A 19497-nucleotide genomic window follows, 5' to 3' on the forward strand; every position below is an offset into this window, starting at 1 on the left:
GGGACTGCTCAGCTGGTGGCCCACGAGTTGTCAACCCCTAAACAGGATCGTGGACAATGAGTGGAAAGGGATCTCAGGTCCTTCTGTGCTCGTGTGTTCACCATGTGGCCAACACATATTCCATTTCTTCCTCCCCTGTCTTTGCCCCTCCTTCCCTCTGGTTGGGACAAGCGGACCAGCTCTGTGTTCCCTGCCTCAGGGGACGCAGAGATGGAAGCAGCCTACAAGTGGCTTTGGCTTCATGCTCCACAAGCCTCAGTCCTTGGGGGTTTCTGAGCATAGATGCAGTGTCTTGGCTAGAAGTAAGGGGGACAAGGAAGCTTCCTCCACGCAGAGAAGAAATGGCCCATGCTTAGGGCCAGGTCAGGGGAGGATGTGGGGTTCTGTGGGAACGGAGCCCCGGGCAGAGAGCCAGGCAGCCAGCATATCTCCAGGAGGAAATGACAGTTCTGCAGAAGGTTTCTGTCCTCTGTACACAGTCTTAGAAAGTGCCAGAAGGCTGATCGCCGAGGGGCCTCCCTGGATGAAGAGCGTGGCCAGCCAGGTGGGACATTCGCAGGGAACCTTGTGCCCACCTGCACCCTCACACCCTCCCACCCAGGCCCTGGCGTCCCATAAACTCACCCCAACTGCTGTCGAACCCCAGGGGGAGGGGTACCAAGAAGGACTGAGAGGAAGTTTTCCACCATGCGTGAAATGAGTGCTCAGATTCGGAAATTAAGTTAAACGGTTGAAGAAAGTTAAACTATAGAATGACTGAACTACTGAGCTGATGGCCTGCAGTGGTTACCCATCACCTACAGCTGAGAAAATGGAAGCTCAGAGAGGACAAGCCAGAAGCTCAAGGCCACCTAGTTCACATGGAGGTGAGGCAGAGTCAGAACCAGACCCAAGCTCGTGAGACTCCAAGCTCGGCATTGCCTACCTTAAAAATGTAATAAAAAAAAAAAATTAAAAAAAAATGCAGCAGGAGGACCAGACACCCAAGAAGGACTGGTCAAATAAATACTGGGCAGAGAGAGAGAAAGAGAGAGAGAGCCTGTATACCAAGATGGAATGATGGTCAAGATATGCCACTAAGTAAGAATAAAAGTGCACAGTTGCTTGTACAGATCGCTGGTATGTGCATTAAATAAACCTAGCAAGACCCGAGGAACTGCTATGCTGATTGTCTTCTGGAGGAGACTAGGGGGTGGGGAGACGGGAAGAAGACTGTTCCTTGTACAACCTTTTGTATCTCTTGGATTTTGAATCAAGAGAATGTATTACCTATTCATATTCAAAAAACAACATTTTTTATAAAGTGAGTGACAGAGAATCTCCTCATTCAACCCTCTTAAATGTGATGAAACAGACTCCCACTGAGCACCCAGGGTGTGCCAAGGCCCTGGTGGGGGCTGTGGGTTATGCCATGATGGGCAGGATACTGCCTCCAACCACCAGGAGCCCACTTACCCCAGGCAACCCTGGCCCCCCAGGTGGGGTGGGGGGGATAAGCAACCACAGAACTCCCACAGCTTCTCGCTGTTCCGCACTTGCCAGGACCCCCAGCCACCCTACGCTGTGAGCCTCAGTAAGGTGAGGGCCGAGGGTCCATCGCAGGGCCAGCCTCTGTGTGCCTGATGACCACGGGGCAGTCTGAGCCAAAACCCCTCCGGGCCACACTGCTCCTTCCTGGCAGAGGCTGGGGCGGGACGGTGGGGAGGTGGGGAGCCTGAGCAGCCTCCCTTCTGTGTTTCGATGGAAAGGATCGGACACAGTCGTGCCCTTTCTTCTTGGGCTGCGAGTATTCACTGCTTGTAACAAGACGGCAGTTACCGTGAGGGTCAAATAAGCAGGGAGCTCTGAGATAGTTTCAGCCTGGGCGGGAAGAGTGAGTGAGTCCAGGTTCTCTGTAAATGTAGCTGCAATCCACCCCATTGGAGCACTGCCCGTCTCCCCTGCCTCTTTCCCCAAATTTTCTGCCCCACGTCTTCCCCTGACCAGGCTGCCCCAGCCCCTCCGAGGAGGAAGCATCAACAGCCAGCATATCCTGACTTTTCACCCAGTTGCCCCAGGGTTGTCCTCATGTCGTCCTTGAGATCCGGGAAGAGATAAATGCCTCCCTTGGGGTAAAGCTATGCCAGTTGGGGTCCCCAAGACTCGAGGAGGGGAAGCTCTTCTGGAGGAGTCTCAGGTCAGGGTCTGGCTCTATGAAACCAGTGAACCACAAAATGCTCTCCCAGCTGATGCTTCCAATGACCCTTGAGTTATCCCGGGAGGCTCCCTGGACAGGACAAGAGTAATTGGCCAAGACCTGCTCACCCACTAGCTAAAGTAGCAGAACTGAGATGTTAACCCCGGGTCCTGACCCCAAATCTCAGGCTCTCTTCGCACTATGCCTGGAAGAGAACTCAGAGGTCACTTAGTACAACCTCACATTTTCAGATGATGAACTGAGGCCAGGGAGGGAGAGGGGCATCTGCAAGGTCACACAGCGTGTGAAAGGCAAAGCCAGGTCTCAAGAACCCAGCCCCCTGTCTCCCAGGCTAGAGGTGATTTTGTCCTCTGTTGAAGGGATGAGAAAGGCAGGTTGGTTGAGATAACCTGCCACTTTCTCCCTTATGGCATCCCTGATTTGTCCCGACTCACTTCATTTCTCAGTTGCTGCCCCTAGACCAGTGCTTGTGACCTCAAGCATCTCAGGGAACAGGCAGGAGAGTAATTAAGCGAGGTCATCTAGGCTGTGGACTCGAAGATAAGACAGCACTGAAGGATGACTGTGTTCAACTGGGAAGTGCTCTCTCTGCCTAAAAGCTTCAAATCCAACTTTTGAAAATGTCAATGCTTTGGGGTGCCTGGGTGGCTTAGTCTGTTGAATGTCAGACTCTTGGTTTCAGCTCAGGTCATGATCTCAGGGTCGTGGGATCTCAGGGTCGTGGGATCAAGCCCTGCTTGGGATTCCTTCCCCCTCCTTCTCCCTCCCCTTTGCTCCCCCCACCCCACTCCCGCTCATGCTATCTCTCTAGAATAAATAAATAAAATCTTTGAAAAAAGTCAATGCTTAAAAATATTCCAGTGGGTTTTGTGGCAGTGGGGGGCACGGATGGAACACAATGGGCCATGAGTTAGTGATTGTGGAAGCAGGTTGTTGAGTGTATTGGGTTATTAATACTCTTCTGTAATGTGTACTGTGTATTAATACTTTTGTGTAATGTGTAAATGTGTATATGTTTTAAATTAGCCATAATAAAAAGGTTTTTCTGTTAATGAGCTATCAAAACACATGTCGGGTCCTCAAGCCATTTTAGATCCACAGGCAACCAATTAGCAAACTTTTCTCTTGACATTCCAGAATATCCCCCTGGCCATCTGTATACTTCATTCTGATTCTCTCTGCAGAACCTAGGATTGGGCAGAGGAGGGAGGGAGGAAGGGAGGGACGGAGTCGGGGGGGGAGCAGGGAGAAACATTGGCTTGACAGGGCTTGGAGTTGGTCATCATCAAGGAGCACAGACTCTGGGATGTGGATGGAACCCCACGAAAATGGATAGAAGTCACACACCCACCCGCCCCCACGCACTGTCTAGCTCCTCCCCTCTCTGCTCTCCCGCCCCGGGCCTGCTCTCCCTGTGCTTCATGTATCTTGCTCATCTTTCTTGAACTCTCCTTACCACCTGGCAAACCAAGGGAAACAAGCAAGTCTAGGAGCTGATGGGCTCAGTCTGCAGGAGGGGACATATCCCATCTGGATGAAAAACAAAATTCATGAGTGGCCTGGCACCTCCAGGGCTAATATGAATCTAGAGTTGGGCTGGCTTCCAGCAAGACCTGCCCAGCAGGGTGTGGAAGGCACGAGCTTTAGGGTGGAAAGGGGTTGGGGAGAGAAGGAGTGGATTTTATTTTTCCTTCTCCATTGCTTAGGCTGACTCCCAGGCACCATCATCTCTCTCCTAAACCCGAACATCTTCCCGGTTTCTAAAGTGCCCCCCCCATTTATGATATCATTGAACCCTCCCAACCCTGTGAGGCAGGTATCATCCTCATTGTGTAGATGAGGACACAGAGGCTCCATGTGATCCAGTGACTTGCCCAACATAGCACAGCTTGTAAGTGGTGGAGCCCAGGGCCGCTGACCCTAACGTCAGGGTTCCTTTCTCTACCCCAGATTGGAGGCGGCTGGAGGCAGTTCACCGTCACTTGCCTCTGTGCCTCTATCTGGGATGATAGAAAAAGTAAACACTGAGTTTTCTAAGTAGTTGCCTGGGGCGGCAGGAAGTTTTGCTGGGCACTACTTAGCTGTAAATGTGTTGTGGCTTTTTAATTAAGGGGGATTGTTGGAGAGTGATGGTCTTACTTGAATGGGTCTTCTGCGGTGACATGGAGAGGGGGCTCTTGGATTTCCTCATGTATTTTGTGTGAGGACCATCCAGCCCCCAGATCTCTCCTGAGCATGAGATGTACAGAGAAGTTGAAATAAGACACTGATATTGTCCACGTGAGCTAGGGACAGAGACTCCAGGTCTTCCATCACATCTTAATTCTGTCTGCCTTTACTGTGTGACCCCCAGGCCAGACTCTTCCCTCTCTGGTCCTCAGAGCATCCCTCCAGCAGCCAAACCAAGGCCATCTCCCTGCCAGCTCACTGCCCAGCAAGAGTCCACTCCGTTGTAACCCTCCTAGAGAAGGTGAGAAAGGGCAGGATGGTCACTGTTCGGAGGAAACATCCCACGCCCCTTGCTGGTTTGGGAATTTCACACCAGGAAAGTGACAGGCGTCAGAAGCAGGGCAATGATGGGGACGACTGGAACAGGCTGGGACTGGACCCAGCTACGAAGCTCTGGCCTGTACAGAGCTTGCTTTTCATGACTTTTTCCTCTGTTAATTTGGCTTGTTTTCCAAACACGGGTCAAACAATACCCCCCCAGAAGCAGCAGCAGAAGGAAATGTTATTAAAAACGAGTCCGTTAGTGGGCATGGTGTGTGGATGAAGTCTTTGGGAGTTTTGGCTGCCAAATAAAGACTTTATTGTTGTCATTCCTCCTTTCCCAAGCTCCCTCCCTCCCTCCCTCCCTTCCCCCCTCCTCCCTCCCTCCCTTCCCTCCTCCTTCCCCTCCCTGCCTACAATCTGCCTGTCCCTCCCCCTAACCTAACCTCCCCACCCCACTAGGATCTGGTAGAGGAAAAGTCAGGCAAACACAAGCACGCAGGCACCACTGGGAGATCAGAACTTCTAGCAGGCTCTCTGCTGCCACAGCTCCACCGAAGGGTGGGGGAGGAAGAGGGGGAGCCTTGCCGGGGGACTAAACCCACAGCTGAGAGGAGAGGCAGGTGTGTGCAGGTAAGCCCAGGGGGGGAGATGGGGGGGGGAAGACCCCTTCCTCCAGCAGGTTTCCTCCTACTCTGTCCAACTGACCTTACTGATCCATTTCTCTTCCTTCCTTCCTTCCTCCCACCTTTTCTCGTTTTGATGTAGGAAAGACGTCTTTCAAATGAGCTCCAGCGGGTCTTCCACACTTCTTCTGCACGCTCCTCCTCTACCTTCTCTCCCTCATTCTGTGCGCATGTATTTGCTTGATGCAAAAGTTCAACTTTCTCGGTTCAGAGGTTTGCTGTAGCACAGGGAGTTAGGCTGCGCGCAGTATTCCTACACAGCAGGTGTTTCTATGGAAACCCGACTCTAGAACCCATTTCTTTGCACTTTTCCCATATTGTCACACCCCGCCACAGGGGCACACACACGTCACAGGGAGGCTGCGTGTTCACTGCCCACACACATAAACACACACATGATAGGAAGGTGTCCTGTCCGTTCAGCTCCACTCTGCGTCCCACATGCAGAGCGAGAGCACAGAGACTGGCCGCCAGCACACACACACACACACACACACACACTCTCTCTCTCTCTCTCTCTCTCTCTCTCTCTCTCTCTCTCTCCATCTTGTCTCTCACATTCTCACAAGCTTCCCAGCTGGAAGAGCAAAGAGAAAGTGCGTCTTCCCACTGAGATGGCAGAGCGGAAAATCATGTGCCCTGAGTTGAGGCTGAGAGGGAGGAGATGAACCAGAGCAAGCACTGAGGGTTTTTTTCATTCTTCCGAACTTAATTGGGTAGGAGGGAGAAAAAAGTGCCTTTCCAACCTGCACAGTATCGTCCCAGTAGTTCTGAATTTCCTTCTCTGGTCCAAAGCACTTGGCTTTTGGAAAGAAAGGGAAGAAAGCAACCCAGCTTCCAAGACTTGGAGGTCCTAATTCCCAGCTCTGGAGGGCAACTCGTTTATTTTTTCTGCAGGCAGCCAGAAAAGATTTCTCTTTAAAGCAATTTCAAAATCATCCCAGGTTGGCAAGGGATCCTTATGGCAGAGGGCAAAAAGAGTAATTCCTGAATCAGTCAGGACAGGGGAGCTAAAGTGGGTCAGTGAATGGGGCTCCTTTCCAAGTAGCCCCTCCCTCTCCCCAACTTACTCAACTCTGCAACAGCAGAGAGAGTGTTCTCCCAGGGCAGGTAGCGTGGGCTGATCAGGGTCCCCGAATGTGGTTGATCTTCAAAATCTCCCCCGTTCTGACTGATTCGGGGGGTAGGGGAGCTTACTAAAAATATAGATGCCCGGACCCCTCACTCCAGACCTTCCAGATGGAGCCCAGGAATCTATTGTTTAACACTTGAGGGGTTCCTGACAGTCAGCCAGGGTTTGAGAACCTGAATCAGGGGCCTGAGAGTCACCCATGCTGGGACTGAAGAGCCCAGGACTCAGGGCAGTGTTAGCTGGGCAGAAGGGCTGTGTGGTTTCCTGGACAAGAATCGTCCGGTGGAGGAGCTCCAGAGTGTCCCAGACGGGCCAGCCTGTTCCTTCAGGTGCGCGTTCCCACCCCCCTCTTCCCCGCAAGCCCCGGCAACCACATCATAGGGAACATCCCAGAAAGTTCCCCCAAGATAACTCCAAAGCGCTTATGTTTCCTCTCACTTGCTAATCCGCCTGCCCTGGGCCCTGGATTGGGCCCTTCCCCATCCCTTCTGGATCTCCTCTCCCCTTGCCCCACAGCTCTCTGTCCTCTTGTGGTCAGAGAGAGGACAGGCTGAAACACCAAGCTCTGCAATCCTCCTCCCTTCCCCGGTGGGCAGCCCCTTTTACTGGGCAGGTGAGGGAAGCATGTCAAGGCTGGAAGGGGCAAAAAAGCCAAGTGCAAAAGGTTGGGGAGGGGAAGTCATGGATCACAGGGGGCTCCAGAGCCAGCTGAGGCGGTGAGACTGGGCCTTCCCTGGCCAGCGTCCCCTCACCCGCTACAGAAAGTCTTCCAGGTGGGGTTAGTGAATTGAAAAGACAAAGTGAGCCTTCTACCAGGTGGCTGGGGGCTCCTATAGTCTCTCCGACTCGTTGGTTCTAAGACCCAATGGTGGTCTCACAGGCCCCAAAGGGAGGAGGTTGCTCTGTGTGGAAAAGCTGGGGAAAATCCAGAAGCCAGTACCCACTTACAAGAATCCCTGCATCTGGCTGGCCAAGCTAGAGGGAAAGAGATCCAATTACTTTGAAAATATGTCAACAACAGCTTAATGTTCACTGAGCACTCACTTTAAACACATTCACTCATTTAACCCTCAAAACAGTCTGGTAAGAAGGGGTTAATATGCCCATTTTACAGATGAGGACACTAGAGCCCAGTAGAGGTAGGAGGTTTGCCCAAGCATATGCAGCTAAGCAGCTGGAGACTTGCAGGGTTGGAACCCAGATCTACGAGTGCTCGAGACATCAGACAGATTCTTCTAGGCTTTCTTCAGGGGTTGGAGATAGTAGGGGCTGGAGGCAGAACGAAGGATATGGTGAGGTGCCAGGCTGCCAGAGGAGGACGGCCATCTCACCCCATTTTGTCCCTATTGCCTCAGATTGGAAAATGTGCTCTTCTGGACTAGTGGCCTCAGGCCAAAAATACTTCATTCTGTTTACATTTTGCCTTGTGGTAGACGCTGGGGAGACAGATGGTCTCTCCATAATAGTGTTATATTTATTTTTAGTATTTTTTTTAAGAATTTTTAAAACTTTAATACAGTTCAAATCAGTGGGCCAGGTTCACTTCAGCTCCTTCACTGCCAGACCTGGGGGCAAGGACTGCTTCAGTTTCTCTGCCTTCTCCTTGTCCGTGATGACCAAGGTGTAAAGGTATCTGCTGCACCGAACTTTAAACTTCACATTATCCTTATTTTTCTTGATCTTGACGGATTTGGCGTCCTTTCGCCTGGCCGTGAGCAAAAAGTCCTTGATTTCCTCGATTTTGCGAGGCATGGCTACGGGGGGGAGCGCACGGGAGCGCGCGGCCGGCACAGCAAGCAGCAAGAAAGGAGGACGGAAAAGTATTTTTAGTATTTTTTTGATCTGAGGTTCATTTTAAAGTCGCTTCTCACACTTGTTTCTGACAACAACTGGGTGAGGAATATAGGGATAGGAAAGATTTGTTATCCCCGTTTTACAGGTAAGGAAACTGAGGCTGAAGACAGGCTCACGTAACTAGGTAGCGGAAGATGCGCTGAGAACCCTCACCCCCTGTTTAGTGCCCCCACTGCCCCAGTCAGGCTCACCCTTATACAGATTGACCCCCCAGGAAAGGGGCAGCTGCATCAATAGTGTGTGGAATTCATCATGCCTCCCTATCAGCCCTTTTGTTTCCTGAGGACCACATGAGCCCTACTTGGAGGCCTTGAAAGGGGCTCAGGCAGCCTGGATGGGGAGGGGGGCTGTCTCAACTCCTCTGCTAACAGATGACCATCTGATTCTCCTGGCTTCCAACCTCCTTCTGGGCTTCTGGAAGAGACAAAGGGAGCAGGACAGCTTTCAGAAGTCTGGGTGCAGAACACAAAGAAGGGGACAAAGAAAGAGGGTCACCCCGATGTCCATGGCTGTGGCTCTGGGGCGGGGAGCAGCCCCATCATCCATGGTAGGGCCACCGGCTGAGTTAAGCCATGGAGGCTTAGAGGTGACCAACTAGGCAGGAAATCTGACAAGAGCAAGACTGCCAGTGAGCACAGCTGACCCTTGGAAAAGCACAGGGGTTAGGGTTGCCAAGCCCAACACAGTCAAAAATCTCCCATAACTGTTGCTTCCCCCCAAACTTAACTACTAACAGCCTACAATTGACCAGAAGCTTCACCAATAACATCAACAGTGGATTAACACATATTTTGTAGTTATACGTATTATACACTGCAGTCTTAAAATAAGGTAAGCTAGAGAAAAGAAATGTGATTTAGAAATCCTAAGGAAGAGGAAACACATTTATAAGACTGTACATATATTTATCGAAAAATATCTGTGTAAGTGGACCCGCGATGTTCAAACCTGTGTTGTTCAAGGGTCAACTGTAGTGTGGAGTAATCCTTCTTCAACCTGGGGAGACACACCCAACCTTACTCCCAGCCCAACCCCGATGCCAGACTCTTCATGCGAAGCCAATTACCCTTAAACTTGCTCGTACTGACTTGACAAACCCACGTGAACTTCAACCCAGCCCTGCCCTGAGCCTCAACATTGCACTAGTCCTGGATGTTCGAGCCTTCAATGAATGAGTTCACGAGCCACGTAGGGATGAGGGTTATCTCACTTTAAAAATCAGTCTCCCGGGAGAATTGGCTCTTTTATAAATAAATAGGTGAATAAACGAACCCCTTGCCAGTGGTAGAGATTTTCTGCTCTACAACATGCCTTCATGTGTGTGCTCTCATTCCATCCTCACACAAATGAAGAGCCTGAGGAGGAGGGTCAGAGCCAGGATGCAAGCCCAGATCTCCAATACTTGAACTGAAATTCACGGAGAACTCTTGCAGGAAATGTTCTGAAGTGAGAGAGTGAATGTTGGGTTGGGCTTTGCCCCCGTGAAGCAGCAGCTCTCTTGAGCAGATGCTGGTGCCCAGAACCGTGGTTGCTGGTCCACGGGAGTCCGTTGACGGAGCAGGGAGCACTGCCCAGCAGAAAGCTGGGGGTGGGGAGGTGTGCCTGCAAAGGCATACGAAATTGAAAAATCTGCACACACTCATGACCCACCCTAAGTAAGGGAATTTATGATTGGATGGAAAGCTCTGGAAGGCAGGAACAGAAGAAAGTGTGACTTTGGGCTTTGTTGAGGGGGGCGGATTATGACTCCCCTGGGAGTCCAGGGACCTCCACCCTGTCACACAGATTCTGCTTTCGGGACTTAGGACCTCGCTGAGGACCGCCAGGAGCAACGGCTGTGGTCAGGACCTCCCCTCTGGACACTCAGGCTCCAGCAGGAAGAGGCGTTGCCCAGTGAAAAAAGGCTTAGAAATGAACTCTATTTTCTCAAGAAAGCAGAATGGATGTGCACACGTGCGCGCACGCGCGCGCGCACACACACACACACACACACACAGTGGAGAGTCGTTGAGCCCTGGGGCTTAGAGAAGGGGAACTGAACAGATGCAGTGTTTCTCCATGGATCAGGCACAGAGAACTTTTCCTCTGAAACCTCCTTGTGGCTCTTCGAGGAGCGTGGCCAGCCTCAGAGGTCTGGAATGTAAGAGGGTCAGAAGGTGGCTTGGGGCTTGGGGCTTGGGGGCAGTGGGGGGTGGGGGTGGGGGAAGATAGAGAAGTTCCCAAAGGGTCTGGCGCAGGATTTGGGGATGGGAAAGACTTGTGCTCACTGTGGATGGAAGGAGCACTGTCCGTCCTGACAGTGGGCACCAGGGCTGCCCAGGCCCTGAGCCCCCTGGAGACACCCATGAGCCAAGGCCAGCTGCCCGGTCACCGAGCCCCACAGAGCAGCCTTTGCTGGAAGTTCTGGACAAGTTTTACTTGCTTAACTCAAGACGCAATACCTGGTAGATGCTTTTGGTGACAAAGGCAAGGGAGGGAAATGGGGAGCCTCCCTGAAGCAGAGCTTCACATCCTGAGGGATTTCTGGCTTATTTCTGGCTCCCAGGTAATCGGAAAATAAAGAAATGCCAGAACAAATAGGGTCACAAAAATGGGGGCTTTTAAAAATGTTTGTGTTCAGCATACTAATGCTTTAACCACCCCCTTAAAACGTTTTTGACTGTGCTATTTTCAAGAAAATTACAGGACTTATGAAATACTAATTCATAGCTCACCAGTCCTCAGTGGTGTAGGGCCTGGCAACAAGACTCAAGTTTACAATGAATGTCTGCTCTTTTCAGTCCTTGTGGGACTGTTGGATCCTCAGCTGGAGGTAAAGCTGAGAATCTAACTGCATGGTTCTTCCTCGTGATAGGAGGCCCAGGGAAATGGCCCTTGTGGACCCCCTTGGAGAGGCCTGCCTGGGGAGAGACCCCCTTAGAAGGAGATGGAGAACCACAGAGACTGCAGGGCAATCTCTTCCCTCCTGTCTCCTCTTCAATCTTCCCTTCTTCCCTCCCTCTCTCCCTCCCTTCTTCCCTCCCTCTCTCCCTCTTTCCCTCCGTCCCTCCCATTCTCAGAGTACTGTGTAAGGATTCACACACATACACACAGTGGACATGTGAACATGGGCTTGCTCATGTGTGTGTGTGTGTGTGTATGAGAGAGAGCGCAGGTTAGGTGTGGAGGGTGTGCGTGTGAAAGGTGCAGGGACACACCCTCTACCCCTCGGGTTGAGGTCTGCCCTCTCTGCTGTTTCTTGTCACATTCGGTGCCTTTTGAGCACCTGGCCCAGAACTAAGCAGCTGGTGAGGAAGACCACCTCATCTTCCTTTGAGCAAGGCCAGCAAGAAGCATCCAAGGAAGGAGTGCAAGCTGATGGGGGCTCAAAGGAAAGCTAGCGAGAGGCCTGGCACAGGGGCATGATCCCAGCGTCCAGATGCACCTGGGGACACAGGGCGGCCCACCCTAGGTCAGAGAACCCCAGGAAACCTGTATCCCCGCCCGGAGCCCCAGGAGTGGAGGGGCAGACCACCTCGAAAGAAAGCAGCAAGGAGGACCAGCGGAAGCAGTGTGGGGACAGAGACGCTGGCTGTAGCCCAGAGGGGAGCGTCATTGGGCTGATGGCCCTGTGGAGGAGAGGGTGTGGGCCGCCCCTGCCTGCACCCCTCCTGGCTGGCTGGCCAGTGAGGGGAGGAAGCTGGGGGGAGCTGCCACTCTGTCGGCAGCCCTGGTCCTCTTGCTATTTCTCCAGCTTAATTAAACTCAACCCCCATGATCCTATCTGAAGGCTGATCAGAGCCACTGGGGAGCACGGCTCCAAAATAGCCTTCAGTGACCTATTCCACTATGACAGGGGGCCAGCAGGAAATTCTTCTTCATATCCAGTCTCAACACCGCCAGCTCCAGTGGATATGGGGGCGGCGAGAACATGTCAGAAGAAAGGAAAGTGATTTCCCCACAGCTTTTGATCCCTGCCCTGTTTATTTTCACAGGAGCCTCCACATCTGGGGAGAAATTCTTGGTGTGCCTCTGGCTGGCAAAGAGCAGCGTTCCCTGAGCTGAGCGCAGGGGTGAGGAGCGAGCAGGGGCAGACACAAGACACGAGTGTGTCTACAGCACTTGCCTTCCTTTCCAGGACCTCTGCAAGCCCTGCTCTGGAAGGCAGGAGACCTGGGTTTTTGTCCTGGGCTTGCTGTTCAATAGCTTTCTGGCCTGGGCAAACCACTTCATCCCTCCAGGACCCAATTTCTGTAAACAGTAGAATCTGGGCTCGATTGGTGGATTTCAAACCATTTTTAGCAATGTGACATTTCTTTCAAATACATGCTTTGGCCAAACCTCTTTATATAACAGATTTAAAAGCACAGAGCTGCTCAGCTTGGCACAGGGGTGAGTTGGGGGTGCCCTGGGGCCACCTATTCGGTCTCCCTCCCTTGGGGGACTCTACAGAAACAGAGGCACAGTCTGAAAACCACTGAATTATGGGATCTCTAAGGACCCATCCAGATGGACCACTTAGGACTCTATGGTTCATGTCTCCTAACATCCCTCTTCTAGGAACAGGGATGATTTGCCCATGCTGCAAGTGGGGAGACCAAGCGCTAGAGAGGTTAAGGGTCTTCTCCAGCAAGCGCCAGTGCTCCTGATTCACAGCCAATGTGCTTTCTGCCAGGATGGCTCATCCTCACCAGAGCAGGCAAGGCCTGTGAGCCAGGGGTCCAGACCCTCAAGTCCTTGTTATTTTCTTACCTGCTGGATACAGGCAGACGACGAGATGCTTCGACAGGTCTCTCCCACGGCTCCCCTGGCCAACTCTCGTGCCAAGACAGGGCCTCTAATTACGGGGCCCAGAAGGCTAATGACTTCCTGTGTCTCCTCCCTGCAGGTGCGTCACCTGGATCATGAGGTCATCCCTCTGCTGGCTCCTCCCACTTCTCCTCATCTTGGCCTCAGTGGCCCAAGGCCAGCTGACAAGACGACCAAGACCCAGGCTCAGGCCCAGACCCAGGCCCACCCCCAGCTTTTCTCAGCCCCATGAGCCACTGGAGCCTACAGACCTGCCCCCTCCCCTCCCACCAGGCCCTCCCTCAATCTTCCCTGACTGCCCCCGGGAATGCTACTGCCCGCCGGATTTCCCGTCTGCCCTCTACTGTGACAGCCGCAACCTCCGGAAGGTCCCTGTCATCCCGCCCCGCATCCATTACCTCTATCTGCAGAACAACTTCATAACTGAGCTCCCAGTGGAGTCCTTCCAGAATGCCACAGGCCTGAGGTGGATCAACCTGGATAACAACCGAATTCGAAAGATAGACCAGAAGGTACTGGAGAAACTGCCCAGTCTGATATTCCTCTACATGGAGAAGAACCAGCTCGAAGAGGTGCCCTCAGCCCTGCCCCGGAACCTGGAGCAGCTGAGGCTGAGCCAGAACCAGATCTCCAGAATCCCGCCCGGCGTCTTCAGCAAGCTGGACAGCCTGCTGCTCCTGGATCTCCAACACAACAAGCTGAGTGATGGCGTCTTCAAGCCTGACACCTTCCAGGGCCTCAAGAACCTCATGCAGCTCAACCTGGCCCACAACATCCTGAGAAAGATGCCACCCAAGGTGCCCACGGCCATTCACCAGCTCTACCTGGACAGCAACAGGATCGAGACCATCCCTAATGGCTACTTCAAGGGTTTCCCCAACCTTGCCTTCATTCGCCTTAACTACAACAGGCTGTCAGACAGGGGGCTCCCCAAGAACTCCTTCAACATCTCCAACCTGCTCGTGCTTCACCTGTCGCACAACAAGATCAGCAGTGTGCCTGCCATCAGCAACAAGCTGGAGCACCTGTACCTCAACAACAACAGCATAGAGAGTGAGTGGGGGCAGGGCCACGGCCACGGCCATGGCCATGGCCAGGGAAGTGGAGGCTCTTATTGCCTCAATCCTTTCTAGGAGCTTGGGGTGAAGGGGGTGGGGGGTAGAGCAAAAAAGCACCCAGTTTGGCACTGGACTTCAAATCTTGACCTTGTCACTTACTATCTGTGTGACCTTGGACAGATATCTCACCTCTCTGGGAAGTTTTCTCATCTGTAAGATAAGAAGGGGAACAATACCTTCGGTCACAAAGTTGATATGAGGATTTAATAGGCTAATATGGATAAAGTGCCCAGAATACCATGCTTGGAGGGTACGAGCTTTTCCTCCTCTGCCCCTTCTCGCTGGCCCCAGGCTCTCTGCCCTCCAAATCTACAGTTGGGTAGACACGAATGCAGTCCCAGACATTCTCGTAAAAGCAGAACAGTGACGTGTTCTGAATGTCACTACTCTGAAACGTCCTGGACCTGTCCCCTGAACAAGCTGCCAGTTATGAGAGGAAAGCTGAGCCTAGATTTTGAGGAATCTCTAAAAGATGTTCACAGCAAAGCAGCTACGTACTCAGGGTAGGCAGCCGGTAAAGACCCGGCAGCCAGAGGAATATGCCAGTGCGCAGGCACTTTCTGAGTCTAGCTGGAAGGCTGGAGTATTTCATCACGTAAGAGCACATTTAAGGTAGAATTTGCCTACGCTACATTTATAGGGTCCTGGGCTTGGGGTAAAGATTGCAGCCCAGAAGAAGAAGCTGGAAGTCCCACTTTTGCTTCGATCAACAATGTCAGCTCTGAGCAGAACATCGACAGAAAGCTTCAAAAACGAGAGAGAATATTATCTGGTCCTTGAACAAAACCAGGCTCCACCCACACCAGGAATGTAGCAGCGATAGTGTTGAAGGGGACCAAGGGGAAAGGGTAGCACCCCTGAGATATTATTAGGCGTCCTTAGTTTCCAAGCCAAAGAATGAGAGGGAGATTGTTGAATTCCTACAATCTTGAAACAAATGGACGGGAGAACAGGTTTGTTCATTCATCTGGGATAATTACAGGAAGTTGGAGGGCTTTTTATAAAGCTTGCAAAAAAACAAATTCAGAAAAAGGGGAAACTGTTTAATTTTATCCTGCAGGTAGCAAACTGATGGAACGCATTACCCCAAAAGCTAGATAGGCCAAAAATCCAGGCAGAAAGGATACCTTACTTAATGGCCGGCAGGTCTCTATCAGGGTGGGGAAGGGCAGGCTCCAAGGGGATATCCTGCCTTTTGAGGCTGAAGTCAGAAAAATCACACCCCATCCACCGATATCCTTTGCGCCCAGCCTGTGTCCTGTGTCAAGGATGGACAGAGTGGGCAGAGCCAGCCCTAGGTCAGTGTGATGGCCATGATCGCAGCAATGATCTTAATGCTGCCACCTGCCCCATCCTTGACAATCTGCACAATGCCTTTGCCAACATCCTCTCATCTGGGGTGGGGGGAAGGCACCATTCTCACCATTTCACAGATTTGGGAACTAAATGTCAGAGCGGTAAGGTGACAGTCCAAAGTCACAGTGGTCATGAGAAGAAAATCCACTGATGTCAGGGTTCTCCAGTGATGAAGAAGATGAAGATGAAGACGACGACGAAGAAGAAGATCACTAACAACAACGCTGACCCCACAGATGATGAAAGAGGCAAGATTTAGGGGGAATACGGAGCTCATTCCGAAGATGACAAACCTGCTGTCATCGCACCAGAGGCAAAGGACACAGTGGAATCTCGTTTTCCATTTGAAAGCCTACCACGCGCGTGGCTAACGCTTAGCTGTCCAGCTTTTCTCCCCGAGGACATCCCACTGTACTATTTACTACTCCCAGATTCTGCCTTGAGTGGCCTCTACAACTTCCTTCAAACCGGAGGTCACTCTGGCAGAACACCACCCCCCACATCTCCACCTGCTGTGGTCCCACCCATCCCTGAAGGTCCAGCTCACAGTTGACTTCCTCCACGACTCCACCGAGTGAATTTCCAATAACAATGGTTGATTGGTTCTGACTCAGTTCATTCTACGGACGAGTAAAGTGAGCCTGGGAGGTGGGGGGGATAGGGTTGACCCACCCTTTGTCACACATTCCCAAGGTCAGTCGGTTCCAGAGAAGAGAGTTCGAGTTCTTACCCTCAGTTGTCCACCCCCCTTCTCCTTCCTCATCTTTGCCTCCAGCCCCATCTGTCCCGACCCCCCACCCACCTCGCCTGCTGACTTCTCCCTTCTTTCTCCACAGAGATCAATGGGACCCAGATTTGCCCCAACAATCTAGTTGCCTTCCATGACTTCTCCTCGGATCTGGAGGACGTGCCACACCTCCGCTACCTGCGGCTGGATGGGAACCACCTGAAGCCACCCATCCCACTGGACCTCATGATGTGCTTCCGTCTGCTGCAGTCCGTGGTCATTTAGGCCTCACTCTGCCCCCGGATCTCCTCTGACTGCACTTGAACGCTGGTGGCCCAGGTGCCTGTGCCCACCACTCGTGTCCTCTATCTTCCTTTCTCGCTCCCAGCTTTGCCTTTCCTACCCCGCCTTCCCGAGGCAGGGACTAGCCACATAACCCTGCCGCACCCGACGCTTCTAGAGCAAGACTTCTAAGGGCTTGCTTTGGTTCACCCAGCTCAAAGACACCCGCTGCACGCCCACGCTTCTGGCCCCAGAAGCACAGAGGTGTGTCTAAAGACATCCTCTTCTCTCCTCCTCCTCTACCCTGTCACTCCTGGGTAAGTCGGGGCCATGGGCTGACGTCTGGAACTTGGTCCCGGCCGAAGCAAGCAGAAGGCGGTCAGGAGCAGCCCCGAGGTGAGGTTTGGAAAGTCCTGCTGGAGACTCCACCGTCATGGGCGGCTCTGGCCCCAACAGGCCCCTTAGACACGGATCCCGCCTTCCAAAACTGCTACTCCACCGCCCTGTTCGTTGGCACCAGACATTGTGCTGGCTCTTTCCCAGCCCGCGTTCTCCAGCAAGGAAGTGCAAGGGAATGGCTGAAGGAGGGTGAAGGGTCAGGGTTCCCGCAGGGGCCTGCATCTGGCAGTCTCTTGACTGGGCTAGCCGGGGCCCTCCTCCGCACACGCCCTTCTGGCCGGGCCTCTCTATCTCAAGAGTAAGAGCAGGGAGGAACAGTCAAGGAGAAGAATAGCTCCAGGAACCAGGAATCAGCCAGCGGGAGAGGGGTGGGAATCAGAGGCCCCCAGGGTTGGGCCCCTGTGGGTACAGATGGGTCCCGCAGCCTCCCTGCCAGTCTGGACAAGAGACCTGATGCCCTGGGCCACACGGTGTCCACAGTGAAGGGTACAGAGCCACCAGCCCCGCCCCACCATCTGTTCCCTATCAGTGTGGATGGCCCAATCCTGTCCAAAGCCCGGAAGCAGTTCATGAGAAAGTGCTCTGGAAGGGGCGGAGCTTCCGGAAATCTCCCAGAAGCCTGTTCCACAAGCTCAGATGGGCTTTCCCCCTCTAAGGCAGACACATCAGTGACACCTGGTGGCTGGTGCCGGTCACAGCTGGCTGCTGTCTTCCTCCTCGCCCCTCTTTGGGATGGTTTTACAAGGCCAAGGAGCTGGCCTCAGGCTCCAATTTGAAGAGGCCTGGGCAATGTGCACAGTCACTCCTCTGGGATGTAAAGGGTGTAAAGGTACAGAGGCCTCGAGGCGGGGGGCTGATCCCTATCATGAGTGAGCACAAGTGGGAACCCTCAGGAACCCAGGTGAGGAGGCAGTTTGTTCCCATTTGCTGTCTGACCTTGCAGGTCCCTTCTGCCCTCAGCCCCCACGTCTGGAAACCAAGGGGGTGGGCTAAGACGCCCCGCCCAGGTCTCTCCAGCATCCACGGTCTAGTCTGCAGCTATGCTCTTTAAACCGTGCTCTGAATATCTATTATCCCTGCCCCTTGCAGTAAGTAATTTATTCCCTATATGGACTGTCCCTCCCCTTGAAATCCTCTCCCCTCCCTGCCTGGGCCAGGTGAGTGGCTTGGCTGGCCTCCAAGCAGAGCCTGGGCCCCACAGGGCTCACTCACCTTCCCCTTCTCCTTCACTCCTCCAGGAGATGCTGCCCCTCTATAGCTCCCTACTGTATATGTTGGCGGGGGGGGGGGGTGGATGTTCCAGAAGTAAGCAGGACACATGCCCAGCCTCATTAGGCTAAGAAAAGTTCCAGAGATTTTTAAGAAATTGGATTAAGCTAGGTCCCTAACTTCAAGAAATTCCCATTACAGTCTGTCTCATCTTTCTCTTTTGCTCATTTACAGAAAACAGGGCCCATTTCCTCTTAGCCTCCTTCCCTCGTGCTCCCATATAATGCCCCATCCTTCCTGGCTGCTGCTGGTTTCTCCGAGGCTCCTGCTTAAAGTCAATATCTTATCGTGGCTATAAGCAACCTGGTGCTAAGGCCTGGATAAGCCCCGCTTCTGCACCGTCCTCACACCTTGCAACCTCTGCCCCTCAGGGGAGCATAGCGCCTGGGGTCTCCCTGGGGGCAGGGGGCATTTCAGCTCCCCAAACCTAAACTGTTTTGTTTCAGCAGCAAAACAATCACCATCATCCCATCCCCCCATCTAGATGAAGTCTGCTTCCTCCCTTGCTCCCTGCAGCTGTAAGCCAGAGGGGATTCAGGTGAAATTGCCTTTAAGCAACATCCTCCCAACACACACACACACACACACACACACACACACACACACACACACACGCATACAATGTGCTGACTTCCCGGGGATTTTAGGAAGCCCCTCCTCCATCCACAAGTTCATTCTTTCAGTGCCATTGGCACCTACGTAGACAGGTGTGTGAGTAGATGTGTAGGTTACTCTACATATATCTGTTCCTTCTTCAAAACCCTGTTAACTTTGTGAAACAAACTTTTACACTCCAACACGCTTCACAGCAGAGGAAATAAAGGAATATGAAAAACATCCTGCTTCAACCTGACAGCGTGAACAAGTCAAGAATACTTTGAAGTTCTCTTGCCACCCTTCTTCCCCCACCTCCCACCTCTTACCTGGCTCCAAGGAGATGGGTGGAGAAAGGATCCCACTCCTAAGAAACTCTTAAGAAAACAATTCCAAAGCCTTTTCTTGGCAAATTTCCGCCAAACTTCACAACCGTCATGAAAAATTATTCCGGAAGTCAGATCAGAAATCTGATAGCTACATTTGAAGCCCAGAGGCTCAGATTCTTTCAAACCACAGATATCAAACTGTTGAGCGTCTCCCAAATGCTCAGTCCAGAGCCAGATGCTGAAAGACACAAAACAGTCACGATTTCCCACCAAGGG

The 19497-nt window shown here is 52.5% G+C and overlaps 2 protein-coding genes across 3 annotated transcripts; one reads left to right on the forward strand and one right to left on the reverse strand.

Annotated features, from left to right (window-relative positions):
- The first annotated feature begins 5166 nt into the window (after positions 1–5166).
- Positions 5167–19135, forward strand: PRELP (proline and arginine rich end leucine rich repeat protein). 2 transcript variants are annotated; one of them, XM_025855313.2, is made up of 3 exons: positions 5167–5320; positions 13227–14200; positions 16458–19135. In XM_025855313.2, the coding sequence occupies exons 2-3, from the start codon at positions 13243–13245 to the stop codon at positions 16631–16633; spliced, it is 1134 nt and encodes a 377-aa protein (XP_025711098.1). In that variant the 5' UTR covers positions 5167–5320; positions 13227–13242; the 3' UTR covers positions 16634–19135. The 2 variants fall into 2 exon arrangements, with proteins under 2 accessions (XP_025711098.1, XP_073740603.1); XM_073884502.1 differs by having other exon boundaries at positions 5167–5310.
- Positions 7985–8286, reverse strand: LOC112811298 (large ribosomal subunit protein eL38). Its single transcript, XM_025855314.2, has one exon. It carries the CDS (start codon positions 8255–8257, stop codon positions 8045–8047), a length of 213 nt encoding a protein of 70 aa, XP_025711099.1. The 5' UTR covers positions 8258–8286; the 3' UTR covers positions 7985–8044.
- Positions 19136–19497: the final 362 nt, after the last annotated feature.

This window comes from Callorhinus ursinus, unplaced genomic scaffold (genome assembly GCF_003265705.2).
Source record: "Callorhinus ursinus isolate GAN/ISIS: 27379988/994484 unplaced genomic scaffold, GSC_fseal_2.0 scaffold57, whole genome shotgun sequence".
Taxonomy (NCBI): domain Eukaryota; kingdom Metazoa; phylum Chordata; class Mammalia; order Carnivora; family Otariidae; genus Callorhinus; species Callorhinus ursinus.

What these genes read in the sequence shown, in the direction of transcription:
- LOC112811298 (XM_025855314.2), bottom strand. Translation starts at nt 8,257, where the DNA reads ATGCCTCGCAAAATCGAGGAAATCAAGGACTTTTTGCTCACGGCCAGG.
- PRELP (XM_025855313.2), top strand. Translation starts at nt 13,243, where the DNA reads ATGAGGTCATCCCTCTGCTGGCTCCTCCCACTTCTCCTCATCTTGGCC. An exon ending in CAACAACAACAGCATAGAGA is followed by an intron (nt 14,201 to 16,457) that starts GTGAGTGGGGGC and finishes CTTTCTCCACAG; the next exon opens with AGATCAATGGGACCCAGATT.